The sequence below is a fragment of the Hemiscyllium ocellatum genome, chromosome 21 (genome assembly GCF_020745735.1).
Source record: "Hemiscyllium ocellatum isolate sHemOce1 chromosome 21, sHemOce1.pat.X.cur, whole genome shotgun sequence".
NCBI lineage: Eukaryota > Metazoa > Chordata > Chondrichthyes > Orectolobiformes > Hemiscylliidae > Hemiscyllium > Hemiscyllium ocellatum.
In genome coordinates, this window is record NC_083421.1 from 44,415,913 (window position 1) to 44,432,058 (window position 16,146).

The following is a 16,146-nucleotide window of genomic DNA, read 5'->3' on the forward strand; positions in this document are numbered from 1 at the left end:
CAGCCCCAACATTCCTGAAGAAGGGCTTATGCCCAAAATCTGACGTGCTGTGTTTGTCCAGCACCACACTTTTCGATTCAGAATATAGTAGCCAATTAAACAGTGCAGTCTCCAAGAATGCAATTCCAGGTATCCGGTGCCCTCAAAGACTCTTAAGAAAATGCATAATCTATGAAGGGGCAGCGAGCAGAAAGGAAACTGTAGGAGAAGCACAATCCTTTGCAGCCTAAGACAGGGTTACCACAGAGTTTTCTCGAAGTAGTTTGGAGATCAGTCAGTTATGCCAGGTTTGGGTAAATGAGCTGTGCCCACAGGCAGAAAGAGAACATTGTGTGACAGGCAAATGGAAACCTTACTTTTGAGATTCCAACATGTTACCAGTTTTGTTAATTTAACCAGTCACCACACCTCAAGCAAGGGAAAGAAGGGAAAGATTGAAAAGGCAGGACATTTCATGGTACTCTCAGCCTGTGCGGGAATTAGCCAGGATGCAAATTGTTAGTTAGACAGGGTGTAAAATGCATGCAAAATCTAAGACAAGTTATTTTTCTTATACCACTTCATCTATTTGCAGTTAAGTCTGCAACTGATTTTTAAAATCAGTTTCTTAATGCTTTTGCAGTGTATCGAGTTTTGAAAAATACGATAAGGTTTTTGGGTGAAGATTTGAGAAACTTTAACCTTCAAAACTCAAATGCTGAGAATCCATCTTTATGTTTTCCATGCTGTCGACAGAGGTGCAGGGATGCAAGTTGCATCAGCAGTTATTTCATCAACTGTGTTTCAAGGGGGTCAGCCCATCAGCATAGCTACAAAGTACAGGCTACGACACCGAATAAAGGTAGGAGCTTGGGCTCTATTTCTGTCTTGAAAACAATGACTTGGATTAATATATGTTTTTAGTTGGTAACCTGCATCCGCATTGTCAGCTCAGCTCAGCTGGCATTGCTGTTGCTTCTGACTTCGAACATTTGGGATCGAAACCACAGGCTGGATTTTAGTTCATACTCTGAGATCCTATATGGTGTTGAGAAATTGCTGTAAGATGTTAAAAGAGGGCTTTCCCTTGCTTTTCCAACTTGCCAGTTCCAATAGTTCATGTAAATGTTTAAAAAAATACTAAGAAAATTTGATTGAGGACGGCACAGTGGCTCTGTGGTTGGTACTGCAGCCTCACAGCGCCAGGGACCCAGGTTCGATTCCAGCCTCAGGCGACTGTCTGTGTGGAGTTTGCACATTCTCTGCATGTCTGCGTGGGTTTCCTTCCACAATCCTAAGATGTGCAGGTCAGGTGGATTGGTCATGATAAATTGCCCATCATGTTAGGTGCATTAGTCAGAGGGGGATGGGTCTGAGTGCGTCTCTCTTCAGAGGGTTGGTGTGGACTTGTTGGGCTGTAGGGTCTGTTTCCACACTGTAGGGAATCTAATTTAAATGTGAAGAGATAGTGCGAAGGTTCACCAGATTGGTTTCTGGGTTGAGAAGGTTGCTCCTGTGATCAGAGGCAAAGTCACCTGGAGTTCAGAAACCTGAGAGGTGACCTCATTGAAACTTGAAAAGTTCTGAAGGGGTATGTCAGGGTTGACATCATGACATTGTTGTGTTTTTTCGTGAGGTTACACGGATGAACAGGAGCAGGGAGAGAATGGAACATGGAGCAATGAAATGTTTAGCAGAATATTTGAGGTGCAATTATAGGTTTAGGCTGTATTTAATTACTATTGCAAATAGAGAAAACAAAAAATGCACTTACAGCAAGAGTAACAATATAAAGTTGAAAGTAATTGCAAACTTAATCCCCATCAATACTTCAGAACTACAAATGTTAAAATTTCCAATATTTAATGCAGTTGCTTTTTCCTCTTCAGGCATTTTCTTCTCTTGCTGTTGATTCAGTCTGTGTCTTCTGGAATTTTAGTTTGAGGTGAGTGTTCCACAGGAAATATCAATGTTTTAGCAACCATTATGACAATAGGGTTGAAGCAGGGTGTACATTACAGCCACCAGTTGTTATTGCAAATTAGGCAGAAAATAGGGGTGAGAAGGACCAACATTTAAATATTATGACCACACATAATTTGAGCCCACTGCCCAGGAACTAGCATTTTGCTAACGGTGGCACTGTAGACAGTTTTGGTGTTGATCTAAAACTGGTATTAGCTGTTTAAGCCTATATACATGGGATCTAATTCTAGTTTTGAACCCCTGTAATGTTGGAGTTGAATAATTCACGCAGCTGTTTGGCTCTGCTCAGAATAGTTTTTTTATTACAAAGATATACTTCTTTCATTAAAAAGTATCTTTATGTACATTGTACAAGGTACCAATATAGTTCTCTACAGTCTTTGCATATATACAAAAACAAACATTTGACATTCCCTGAAACTACAACCAAAGGTATTTCCTACTCATGCAGGACACTGTTTACATATATTTTCAGGCTATGAGGCGAGTCTCATCATGGAACTATTTCCCGTTGTACTTTGGCACTGCTCCTCAGGCAGCAGCTGCTCCGAGCTTTAGCATGTCCCTCGACATGTGGTCCTGGACCTTGGAATGTCCCAGTCTGCAGCACTTGATTGAGGTTAAGTCTTTACGATGGAAGACCAACACCAACAGGTTTTGATGAGACCAAAGAGTGTCCTTGACCAAGTTGATGGTCCTTCAGACACAGCTGACATTTGTCTTGGTGTGCATCCTGAGGAACATTCCTGTGTCACAGACCTGCTCAAGATGAACCTCAACAAAACCCACTTCATTTCTCTCCAGCTCTTCTTTGCAAGAGTGCATTAATTATGAAGGCGATGAATGACAATTTCTTCACTAGCAGAGCTACTTCAAGGTCAGTGTGTGGTGGCGCACAGAGACTGGGCGTGCATGAAGTATCTGAAGGGCAGTGCCTTTCTTACCACCAGCCAAGCTCTGTCTTGTTAATTGTTGGAAAGTTCTGGCGATGAGGTATTGTGCCAACTGATTTTGACAGTCTGTTCAGGGGGCCACCTGACAGGATTGACCTTCCTCTTTTTCCACTGGGTCTTAAGGATGCTGTGGGCTGACCACTGCTGATGGACTTGAAGTCAAAGGTGTTTTCCTTTATTTACTGCCCCTCGTGGAAAAAATGACAAAGAACTGTCCAATTACTTGGCACATTCCACAAGACTGAAGCCAAACTGGAGACAGATAGAACCTCGGTGTACACTTGGTGATTTGTGTACTGATAGTCTACACGCAGTGTGAGGCAGCCACACACAAAAGTGACCATCAGGGGTGGTTTTGGTCATGTTCTTTTCCCCCTACTCTCTTGTCGAGAGCTTTGTATATTATATTCCTGCAGACATGGTCCATGTTTGAGCTTCAACTGAAGTGGAAGACAGTAATGGTGCACATTTGGAGGATAGGCCAGGCTTTGGCCACAACTCGGCAACACCGAGAGCACCTCACACCTGATGGCCAAGTATTAACAGCAATGGAGAGGGAGCGATGCTCCCAAAAGCCCAGTTTCTGCCTCATCTTGGTGATAAGGTGCCTCCAAAGTTTTGGCACACACCCTAGTCCCTCTGAACCAAATACCCACAAGAGGGCTCAAGCTATTGTCAGAACTGTTTCAGAGTTGACTGAGAGTAGGTGTCGCTTGATGGTCTTTGCACTTATAATATGGTGATGGGATAAAGAAACTTTGAGTTATATAAGAGCTCTTCTGGGTAAAACAAAAAGAGCTGGGTCCAGTGTCCCTGCCTCTGAACCAGAAGGCCCAGGTTCAAGTCCAACCTGCTCCATAGCCATGTAATAACTTGACTGAGCAGATTGCTTTACAGAATAAAGAGCTGGCTCCATGTCACAGGTGATTTGGTGATGATAAAATCTGTTTCCTTGTGTGGAATAGCACTTCTAAATATAAAACAAAACTGGGTGCACCACGGGTGATTTGAAGGAAAAAATGTTCAGCTGTGAGAAGACCACTTCTAAGTACAGAAGAAAAAATAATTAAGAGCCAGGTCCCTCCCCAGTGGAAAGTCGGCATCTGACAGAGATAGGGAAGAGTAAGGTGGAAACTGTTTTTTTGTGCTGAGCTATAAATTTATAACAAAACCCTTGTCTAGATTAGAGTGGTGCTGGAAAAGCACAGCAGGTCAGGCAGCATCCGAGGAGCAAGAAAATCAGTGTTTCGAGCAAAAGCCGTTCATCATTCCTGACCTACTGCCTGACCTGCTATGCTTTTCCAGCACCACTCTAATCTAGATTCTGGTTTCCAGCATCTGCAGTTCGCACTTTTGCCTAACAAAATCTTGTAACTGTTTGATAGTCTTTTGCTGCTTAATTCAACATGTGTATATCGGTCTGTCAGAAAAATCTCTCTTACCCAGAAGGATAAAGGAAGCAGATGCATGGGAACACTACCATCTGCAAGTTTCTCTCCAAAGGTCACAATACATCATGACTTGGAACTCTATTGCCTTTGCTTCACTGCTGCTGGGTCAAATTCCTGGAACTGTCTTCCTCACTGCCCTGTAGGTGTTCAGCAAGGGAGCTCACTAATACTTCCCAAAGAGCAAGTTAGGTATGGACATCAAATGCTGGTTTTGTCAGTGATGCTCACATCCCATTGAATGAACAAGAATAAAATGTAAAGAATGGACTAACACCTCAATTATCATTTTGTAAACTATTTCAGAATGAAGAATTCAAACATCTAAGGTTGATTATTTTTATCGTCACTTTATCAAAAGCATATTGTAAAAGAAAGTTATATCGTAATTTGTTAATTTTGTTTTAAAAGTGAAATTTGAATCTAAAGCACTAATGTATTGAATTATACACAAACCAGGCCAGAGAAAGGTGGAAGCTGGTCTACAGCTGGCTGCAGAGTCATTGAATCCGGCCTTGAATCAACAGCGTGTTTTTGCAATCACACGACAAATTTTGCTTTGCTTTTCCAACTTTACGAAGTGAAGGTAAAATTGCAACGTATTTAAGTAGTTTCTAATTAATAGAAAAGGTTTCTATTTTATAACTGTATGCATTTGTAGGAATAAAATCTTAGCTTAGCTACTGTATTTGACAATTATGATCATTTTATTCATCTTTTCCGAACCAATGAACCAGGTGTTCCTGTGTGTTAGATGAACCCAGTTTGTAGCCTTATTGTAAGGAAAGTCCATCTAACCTAATGTTGGAGTTATTTTGCTCCTCAACACGAAGTGACAATGATGTTACGATATTTTTGACTGATTAAGTATTATACACCTTATTTATTTCTAGAGGAGCTCTTATGAAGAAACTGTCCTTATGAATTTAACACTGATTGGCTGTACTATATCTCTCTGTGCATTGGTGGTCACGCTGGTTCTGTTCTCAGTGGTGGGGTTAGTATCGCCTTGTCATATTCTCTGGTAATTTCTGTATGCTACGTATCATCAATTTACGTTTATGCTCTATTTTTCATCCACATTTGATACTTGTAAATGTACCAACCAAAGCAGAATGAGATCAGGTTTTCTGCTTGTGCATTCACCAACCAGCATCCATTAGAAATCAGTGGTTAACAAATCCGTGAATAGAATCCCAAAGAAATGCTTCAGAATCACTCCATGAATGGAGCTTTCACTACGCTTTGGGCAAACTCATGATAGCAGGGTGAGAGGAGTTCAAGCAGATTCCCAGCTAAAGTTTGTCTGTTTTTTGGTGAGTTCTGTGCGTGTGTGTGTGACAATGAGGAGTAATGTCGCTGGGAAATGTCAAACTCTGTACTTCTTCCAATGAAGTCAGTGAATGTTGAATTGTTGCAGCTCTGTGCTATATGGCTAGCACCTTCTGGCATGTTCCTATAGAATGTGTGTCTGACCAAGCAGGGAGGAGAATTCTGTCATTTTCAGTTTGTTTACCAGCGTGAATGGACCGATTTTGACAGAGAATGTAATCTGGCATCTCTTTACATAGTTAGAAAGCTTGGTATTTATATAAACAATCACAAAACGTGTTTCACATCCTGTACTGCATGTGCAGTTGCCATTTGAAGTACTTACATATCTTTCTGTTACAAATTAGTGTTTCTTTCGCAGTGTTCCAAAATCAGATCGAACCACAGTGCACAAAAATCTCATATGTGCCCTCGTTGCTGCAGAGGGACTACTTGTCGCAAGTGACTCAGCAAGGACAAACCAGGTAAAAGAGCACGCTTTAAAGCTGCAAGTCAACTACAGAAATAATTGGTTTAAAAATCCAAGTCCAGAAAGAATAAAATGGCAGTTAAGGGTGAAAAGTGACAATTGGCAAACAGATTGACAAGAAAATTACGGAATCATGATTTTTTTTTAAGCACCCTCCAGCTGAGATATTTGTATCATTGATAGTCATAGGTGAGGTGCTGGAAGACTGGAGGTTGGCAAATGTGATGCCACTGTTTAAGAAGGGCAGTAAAGACAAGCCAGGGAACTATAGACCGGTGAGCCTGACCTCGGTGGTGGGCAAGTTGTTGGAGGGAATCCTGAGGGACAGGATGTACATGTATTTGGAAAGGCAAGGACTGATTCGGGATAGTCAACACGGCTTTTTGCATGGGAAATCATGTCTCACAAACTTGATTGAGTTTTTTGAAGAAGTAACAAAGAAGATTGATGAGGGCAGAGAGTAGATGGAATTTATATGGACTTCAGTAAGGCGTTTACCAAGGTTCCCCATGGGAGACTGATTAGCAAGGTTAGAGCTCATGGAATACAGGGAGAACTAGCCATTTGGATACAGAACTGGCTCAAAGATAGAAGACAGAGGGTGGTGGTGGAGGGTTGTTTTTCAGACTGGAGGCCTATGACCAGTGGAGTGCCACAAGGATCAGTGCTGGGCCTTCTACTTGTTGTCATTTACATAAATGATTTGGATGTGAACATAAGAGGTACAGTTAGGAAGTTTGCAGATGACACCAAAATTGGAGGTGTAGTGGACAGCAAGGAAGGTTACCTCAGATTACAACAGGATCTGGACCAGATGGGCCAAAGGGCTGAGAAGTGACATATGGAGTTTAATTCAGATAAATACGAGGTGCTGCATTTTGGGAAAGCAAATCTCAGCAGGACTTATACACTTAATGGTAAGGTCCTAGGGAGTGTTGCTGAAAAAAGAGACCTTGGAGTGCAGGTTCATAGCTCCTTGAAAGTGGAGTTACAGAAAGATAGGATAGTGAAGAAGGCGTTTGGTATGATTTCCTTTATTGGTCAAAGTATTGAGTACAGGAGTTGGGAGGTCATGTTGCGGCTGTACAGGACATTGATTAGGCCACTGTTGGAATATTGTGTGCAATTCTGGTCTCCTTCCTATCGGAAAGATGTTGTGAAACTTGAAAGGGTTCAGAAAAGATTTACAAGGATGTTGCCAGGGTTGGAGGATCTGAGCTACAGGGAGAGGCCGAACAGGCTGGGGCTGTTTTCCCTGGAGTGTCGGAGGCTGAGGGGTGACCTTATAGAGGTTTACAAAATTATGAGGGGCATGGATAGGATAAATAGGCAAAATCTTTTCCCTGGGGTCGGGGAGTCCAGAACTAGAGGGCATGGGTTTAGGGTGAGAGGGAAAAGATATAAAAGATACCTAATGGGGAACATTTACATGCAGAGTGTGGTACGTGTATGGAATGAGCTGCCAGAAGATGTAATGGAGGCTGGTACAATTGCAACATTCAAGAGGCATTTAGATGGGTATGTGATTAGGAAGGGTTTGGAGGGATATAGGCCGGGTGCTGGCAGGTGGGACTGGATTGGGTTGGGATATCTGGTCGGCATGGACGGGTTGGACCGAAGGGTCTGTTTCCATGCTGTACATCTCTATGACTCTAAATTGTAAATGTAAACACACGTTTTAAGAGGAGCGAGTCAAAAGTATACCTGAGCTTTGCATTTCTTTTTACAATTAATAGCCTGAAGCACTGGAATAGGAAATGCATCCATAAAGTAATTAACGAAAATAGCCATCAAAACCAGCTGGAGATTTGTGAACTGTCAGACCAACATGGAATTAACCTAGGCATTCGATACATAAGAAATTAGGTTTGAACTAGAGATAAAGTCCTGGAAATTTCAGAAAAACTTTAGTTTGCATAGTAATGCATGGAGACCAGAAAGTCAATGCAAGCTTTTAACAAATGTTGTGCCTTGATTCTTGAAACATAAGGCTGGTAAATTGTAATTAAATTGAAAAAGTATTGCTATCTATTGTAACAAAAACTATTTGCGTGTACAGGTGTTTGCAAGGCACAAGACACTAAATTCAATAAATAAGTTTAAGCATCTAATCTTCAAGCAGTTTTTTTTAGAATTCTATGAAGGTATAATAGATGAAAATATAATAAGTAGGGGCGGCACGGTGGCTCACTGGTTAGCACTGCTGCCTCATTGCACCGGGGACCTGGATTCAATTCCAGCCTCAGGCAACTGTCTGTGTGGAGTTTGTACATTCTTCCTATATCTGTGTGGGTTTCCTCTCACAATCCAGAGATGAGCAGGTAACGTGAATTGGCCATGCTAAATTCCCATGGTGTTCAGGGATGTATAGGTTAGGTGCATTAGTCAGGGTAAATGTAGAGGAATGGATCTGGATGGGATACTCTTTGCAGGTCGGTGTGAACTTTTTGGGCTGAAGGGCCTGTTTCCACACAGTAGGGATTCTAATTCTAATTCATTTGAGCCAATGCATTGATAAATTAGAATAAATTGTATATTTGGAATTCTAAAAATCAATTTATAGGCTGCAGACAGTCAATGTGCGGGTTAGAGTTCACAGAATTTAAATTGTAAATTGAATGGATTAGGGAAGAAGCTATTGGCAAGAAAAATGTTTTAAGGTAATGTAAAGTATTGATAGTGTGGGTGCAGAGAGTTCTTGCTATAGAACTGGTACTATGAGTAGCTTGAAGAGTGACTGTGCCATAATTTACAGTTATCAGGAGTTGGGATGTCATGTTAAGGTTGTATAAGATGTTGGTGATGCCTCTTCTGGAGTACTGTGTCCAGTTCTGGACGCCCGGTTGTAGGAAGGATATTATTAAGCTGGACATGGTTATGAAAAGATTTACCAGGATGTTGCTGGGAATGGAGGGGTTGAGTCATAAGGAGATGCTGGATAGTCCAGGATTTTTTTTTACTCAAGCGTAGGAAGTTGAGGGGTGACCTTATAGAGGTTTATAAGATCATGAGGGATATTGATAGATTGAATGACAAGTGTCTGTGAATTTCAAAACTAAGGGGGCATATTTATAAGGTGAGAGGAGAAAGATTTTAATAAGATATGCCAGGTAACTTTTTATGCAGAGAGTGGTTCATGTATGGAATGAACTTCCAGAGGAAGTAGTGGATGCAGGTACAGTGATAATGTTAAAAAGACATTTGGACAAGAATAAGAAATGTTTGGAGGGATAATGGCCAAGCACCGACAGGTGTGGCTAGATTAGTTTGGGATTATTTCCAGCATGGATTGTTTGGACCGAAGGATCTGTTTCTATGCTTTATGTCTCTATGACTCTATCTAACTTTTAAAAAGTACTTAGTAAAGGAATGCATAAGCATTTATCTTACAATTGGAACATGAATTCATATGATACATAAAAGTAGTAAATATCTCAGACAAGATGCAGGAAAAAAAACAGATGAAATGAATGGATGCTGAATTATTCAAATTTTGTGAGAAGATTTGTAGCTCAGGTGCTCGTTGTTGTGGTTCTGTTTGCCGAGCTGGGAGTTTTTGTTGCAAACGTTGCAGAAAGGGGACGAAACGTTTGCAACAAAAACTCCCAGCTCGGCGAACAGAACCACAACATGCTGAATTATGATAGGAGAGCTGAGAAATGTTAGTTGAAAAAATGTTTTGAATAGTGAAGAACTGAAAAGGTAGCAGAGTTTCATGAGGGGACTCTGCTTAGAGTAGGGCTAAGGTGGCTGAGGATTTGCTGAGCAATGATATGCGAGCATTAGCCAATGTGGACAGACCAATGGAACCAGGTGAGGCTGAAGGTGTTTGCAGGGTCAGTGGATATCATGGAAGGATTTGAGTTTGAGGTCTGAGATTTTTGATATAATGGACAGGATTGTTCAGATGGTGGTGATTCTCATTCAGCTACTGAACATGTCAGGCAGTGCATCCCCAGTAATGTTGGTAGCCACACTACCATTTAACTCCCTGTGGAGTGTTAATTATGAGGAGACAGGACTTCAGCCCCTCACTCCGGAGAAAGTTCCACCTTGAAGAGCTACTGGCCAATCGGATTAGCAAGTGGCTGAGCCTCAGCAGCACCTCCAGAGTCAGGGGCCATTGCTGAGGAAGGTAACATTAACCTTGGTGACAGTCCGAGGGGCAGAATCTATGATGAAGTGACTATACTGTCGCTGGGCAGTAGAAAGAGGGCAAGGCAGGAGGAGGGGAAGAGACATTCTTGGGGATTGGAGGAGGTGTGGATGAATGAAGCGAGGTTTGGAAGATTGAGAGGCAGGAGATATTAATAGATAAAAATGAAAACATATCTATGTCTGAACAGTCAAGTTCACTGGTAAGCTAAAGAGTACTTTCTGATTTGCTCATTGTAATAGACTTGTCACTTTAATTTTATAGCTCTAAACATTTACTGGAAACTTTAATGCAGGGTTGGGTATGGTGGAGTTGGGTACGGTGGGGTTGGGTACGGTGGTGAAGGTTTGAGGTTGGTCAGAACCTCTGCCTACCCGAATAAATAGGGTCCTTAGTTTAACATGAATCTTGGTCTCAGATATTTGTGTATTGTGGGTGAGCTGAAAAACATGTTGCTGGAAAGGCGCAGCAGGTCAGGCAGCATCCAAGGAGCAGGAGAATCGACGTTTCTAGCATAAGCCCTTCTTCAGGAATGAGGAGGGTGTGCCAAGCAGGCTAAGATAAAAGGTGGGGAGGAGGGACTTGCGGGAGGGGTGTTGGGAATGCGATAGGTGGAAGGAAGTTAAGGTGAGGGTGATAGGCCGGAGAGGGGGTGGGGACGGAGAGGTCGGGAAGAAGATTGCAGGTCAAGAAGGCGGTGCTGAGTCCGAGGGTTGGGACTGAGAAAAGGTGGGGGGAGGGGAAATAAGGAAGCTGGAGAAATCTGCATTCATCCCTTGTGGTTGGAGGGTTCCTAGGCGGAAGATGAAGCGCTCTTCCAGGCATTGCCATGGTCTGGCGATGGAGGAGGCCAAGCACCTGCATGCCCTTGGGGGGTGAAGTGGGAGGGGGAGTTGTGGGTGAGCGTCTGCATGAGGTAAGGCTTCCCTGTACCTAATTCATTGACTTAAACCTGGTTTCTCCAGATTTTCTGTGCTCCTTTGCCCACAATGCCATGCCAATGGAAATACTCATGCCAAGGATGCCCAAGTTTATGCTTCACATAGCTGCAAATAGAGAAAAATAGTTTTTCACTTCAGGATTTTGGAATTTTTTTTAATAGTACACAATTATATACATACTTGCAAAATACTTTATGCTGCATGTATTACTGGATAAGGTATAATATGCTGACTGTTTATATTAAATGAAGAAGGAAATATAACTCATTATGGGTTAGATTGCATTGGTAACAATTATTTCTCAGTTAGGGCTAGAATTTTGTAGAGACTGTATCTAACTGTAAAGAACATAATCATACAAGAGCTATCCTTGATTGCTTATGCAATTTTCTTTTCAGTGTAAAACATGAGGACAACTGAATGAGTCTGATTTATAGTACATCTCTCTTCCACTAGGTGGCATGTTCTATTGTAACAGCTCTGCTACATTTGCTGTTCATGGCTGCCTTTGCCTGGATGCTGGTGGAAGGAATACTTCTCTGGAGTAAGGTCGTCACTGTCAATATTAATGAAGAGAAAAGAATGAAATACTACTATCTGATTGGTTGGGGTAAATTCACTGTTTAATATGTTATTAATAATGACCTTGCTTTTCTTTAAAACAGTTTTTAACTCAGGGAAGTATGTAGATGAGGGTAAACGAATTATATGTATAGCTACAACACAAAAGATGTCTGTGCTGTCCTGTCTGTGATTGTAACTCAGCTAGTCCCTTTTTTTTAGATTAGATTCCCTACAGTGTGGAAACAGGCCCTTCAGCCCAACCCGACCCTCCAAAGAGTAACCCACCCAGACCCATTGCACCTAACTCTATGGACAGTTTAGCATGACCACTTCACCTAACCTACAAATCTTTGGACTGTGGGAGGAAACCTACACAGACAAGGGGAGAATGTGCAAACTCCACACAGACAGTCGTCTGAGGCTGGAATCAAACCCGGGTCCCCGGTGCTGTGAGGCAGCAGTGCTAACCACTGAGCCACCATGCCACTCCTTGCCTGCCTTTTAAAGCAGGTGTCATGTCTAGACACTGTAAAATTCATGCCTTCAATATATATACACAGCGATGTGGAACAGGGTACAACACAACAATAATTCTGCTTCCCGGGTCCCTGGTGCTGTGAGGCAGCAGTGCTAACCACTGAGCCACCATGCCACTCCTTGCCTGCCTTTTAAAGCAGGTGTCATGTCTAGACACTGTAAAATTCATGCCTTCAATATATATACACAGCGATGTGGAACAGGGTACAACACAACAATAATTCTGCTTCTCAGATGTCAAGAATATTAATGCATTAACACTTACTTTATCTTCCGTTTAGCTCTTTTTCTTTGCCATTTTGCCCAGGTTGTTTGTTTATTTTAACTGGCCTCAGTTTGAACAAATGTGTCATATTCCACATCCCACTTTCCACTATTGCCTATGTGACCCTCTTCTTTCTGGAGGTGGGATCGCCATTATTCAAATGTGGCTTCCAGTTCATTGAAACATGGCTCCAAAGTCTTTAAATCATTCTATTTGTACTAATAATGTGATAAAGTTAATGTTTGGCAGGTTTTCATGTGTCAAACTGACCATTGTTTTGTAAATAATGATGAAAGCACAATCGTGCCTTAATATGCTAACCTCAATTCATTGAATTTAATTTATTGTCACATGTACCGAGACTCAGTGAAAAGCTTTGTCTTGCGAGCAATACAGGCAGATCACATAGTTAAGCAGCATAGATAGTAAATAATAGATAAACAGCAGCAAAAACAAAAACATAGGGACAGGCAAATGTTAAGAATTTGTGAGTCCATTCAGTATTCTAACAACAGTAGGGTAGAAACTGTTGCAAAACCGGCTGGTGCATGTGTTCAGGCTTCTGTACCTTCTCCCTAATGGTAAAGGTTGTAGAAAAACATTGCCAGGGTGGGATGGATCTTTAAGAACGCTGGCAGTCTTTCCTTGACAGCGGGCCTGGTAGATGGATTCTGTAGAAGGGATATTGGCCTTTGTGATTGACTGGGCCGAGTTCATCAGTCTCTGGAACCATCTCCAATTTTGAATGATTCAGTTGCTGTACCAGGTTGTGATACATCCAGACAGAATGCCCTCGATGGTGCACCTATAAGAGTTGGCAAGGATATTCGCCGTCCTGCTGTTTTTCCTCAGCTGCCTGAGGAAGAAGAGACATTGTTGGGCCTTTATAACCAGTGCGTCCACATGAAGAGTCCAAGAAAGCTTATTGTGGATGACCACTCCCAGGAGCTTGACACTCTCCACTCGTTCCACCTCTGTGATAGGGGGCCATGAGTAACATCCTGCCGAAAGCTATAATGAGTTCCTTGGTTTTGCTGGCATTGAGCGCTAGGTTGTTCTCAGTGCACCATTTTTCCAGGTCTTTCACCTCCCGTCTGTAGTCTGTTTTGTTGCCATCTGAGATTCAAACAACTATGGTAGTGTCATCAGCGAACTTGTAAATGGCATTAGTCTGGTATTTGGCGACACAGTCATGGGTATACAGTGAGTACAGTAGAGGGCTGAGTACGCACCCCTGGGGGGCTTCAGTCTTGAGTGTGAGTGAAGATGAAATATTGTCCCCAATCTACACTGATTGTGGCCTGTGGGTCAGGAAACTGAGGATCCAGTTGCAGAGAGTGAGGCTTAATCTGAGATCACTAAGTTTAGTAATCAGTCTCGAGGGGATAATAGTGTTGAAGGCTGAATTGTAGTCAATGAGTAGGATTCTTACGTAGCTGTTCCTAGTGTCAAGATGTTCTAGGGAGGCGTGAAGGGCAAGTGATATGGCATCTGACATGAAGCTGGTGGTCCCTTAGGCAATTTGGAGTGGGTCAAGAGTAGTGGGGAGGCTGGAGTTGATTGATGCCATGACCTGCCTTTCAAAGCACTTCATGACCGCCAAAGTTAGGGCCACTTGGCGGTAGTCATTGAGACATGCTGCATGATCCTTGTTAGGCACAGGGATGATGTTGGCCCTCTTGAAACAGAGACAGTGGCCTGCTGCAGGGAGAGCTTGAAGATATTCACAGCACTTCAAGGATTAACTGTGGTATACAATTACATTCTCTGTTCATTTTTACTGCTGTTGTTAAGAGTATCAGGGCATTAATGTTCTTTCTCAATATGTCTTGTTAGCTTGTTATTGTTTTTCTACATGGATGACCTATCTGAATTATAAGGAACATTGGAACATAAGAACACGAGTAGGTCATCCAGGTCCCTGAGCCTTTTTCACCACTCAGTGAAGTCATGGCGATCTGTGGCCCATATCCCTTACTGCTTCACAAAACATTATCTCTCTCAGATTTAAAATTAACAACTGATGCAGCATTCACTGCCATTTGTGAAAGAGAGTTTCAGTCATCTACCACCCATTGTGAATATGATTCATTGCATCTCTCCTGAACGGTCTAGCTGTAATTGTCCGAATATGCCCCCTAGTTCTAGAATTCCCAACCAGCGGAAATAGTTTATCTTGGCTTTTTCTGTTAATACTCTGAAGACTTCAATCAGATCACCTTCACCTTCTGAATTCTAGAGAAAACAGGCCTAATTTGTATAATCTCTCCATATAATTCATGTAGTCAAGATTAGAGTGGTGCTGGAAAAGCACAGCAGGTCAGGCAGCATCAGAAGAGCAGGAAAAATTGACGTTTTGGGCAAAAGCTCTTCATCAGGAATGGCTTGATGAAGGGCTCTTGCCTGAAATATTGATTTTTCCTGCTCCTCAGATGCTGCCTGACCTGCTGTGCTTTTCCAGCACCACTCTAATCTTGACTAATTTCTAGCAACTGCAGTGCCCACTTCTGCCTTATAACTCATGAAGTCTAGGTATCATTCATGTAAACATGTGTTTTACTGTCTCCAAGTTCAGTAAATTCTTCCGAAGGTGTAGTGCCCAGATCTGCTCACAATACTCCAAGTTCAGACTAATCAAGGGTTTTGTATAACTGTAGCATAACTTCTACATCTTTAGACTCCAGTCCTCTTGACATAAATTCAGCATTCCATTAGCTTTCTTGATTATCTTCAAGATCTGTTTGTGTCATTTTTAAGATCTATGCACCCGAACACCAAAATTTCTTTGGACATCCACTATATTTAACTTCATACCAGGTAGAAAGTACCTTGATCTATCCCTTTTCAGTCCAAAATGAATAACCTCGCACATACATCTGCCACAGTTATTCCCATTCATTTAGTCTAACAATATCCCTTTGTAATTTCATGCTATCATCTACACTGTCTATGATGCCACTTTGTGTCATCAGCAGGTTTGGATATATGCAATTATCCAAGTCGTAAATAAATAATGTGAATAATTGAGGCCCTAAAACAGAGCTTTGTGAGACACTTCTGGCAGGCAGAACGTAAGCACAGTCTGGGTGACTGCTTCACAGAACACCTAAGTCCTGCCCACTTCCAGTTGCCTGCCACTTCAACACCCTATCCTGTTCCCTGGCGAACATCTCTGTCTCAGGCTTGCTGCAGTGCTCTAGCCAAGCTCAGTATAAGCTGGAAGAACAGGACCTCATTTTCCCCTTGGGCACCCTGCAGCCTTCTGGACTCAATATCGAGTTCCATAACTTTGGGGCTTGAACTCTGCTAAGTCCTAGCACCCATTCCCACACACTAGGCCTTGTTATTACACAGTCTGCTATTGCACACAACCCATTGTTAGCCACAGACAGCCCTCATTAACAGCTGTTCACCCTCCCAGCCAAATTATTATCCAATCCTTTGTCGAACTGTTCTTCTCTCTCTTTGGCCTCTATCCCCACCAATGGTTTACTCCTTACCCCATCCTTCTTCCCC

At 42.3% G+C, this 16,146-nt stretch overlaps 1 protein-coding gene across 1 annotated transcript in view; it reads left to right on the forward strand.

The window, feature by feature from the left end:
• Positions 1-16,146, forward strand: part of LOC132825665 (adhesion G-protein coupled receptor D2-like) — a 145,171-nt gene that overhangs the window by 62,405 nt on the left and 66,620 nt on the right. The window contains exons 11-16 of the mRNA XM_060841040.1: positions 736-841; positions 1,869-1,924; positions 4,826-4,952; positions 5,260-5,363; positions 6,060-6,162; positions 11,721-11,874. Coding sequence (XP_060697023.1) covers positions 736-841; positions 1,869-1,924; positions 4,826-4,952; positions 5,260-5,363; positions 6,060-6,162; positions 11,721-11,874 — 650 coding nt within the window. The remainder of the gene's footprint in view (positions 1-735; positions 842-1,868; positions 1,925-4,825; positions 4,953-5,259; positions 5,364-6,059; positions 6,163-11,720; positions 11,875-16,146) is intronic.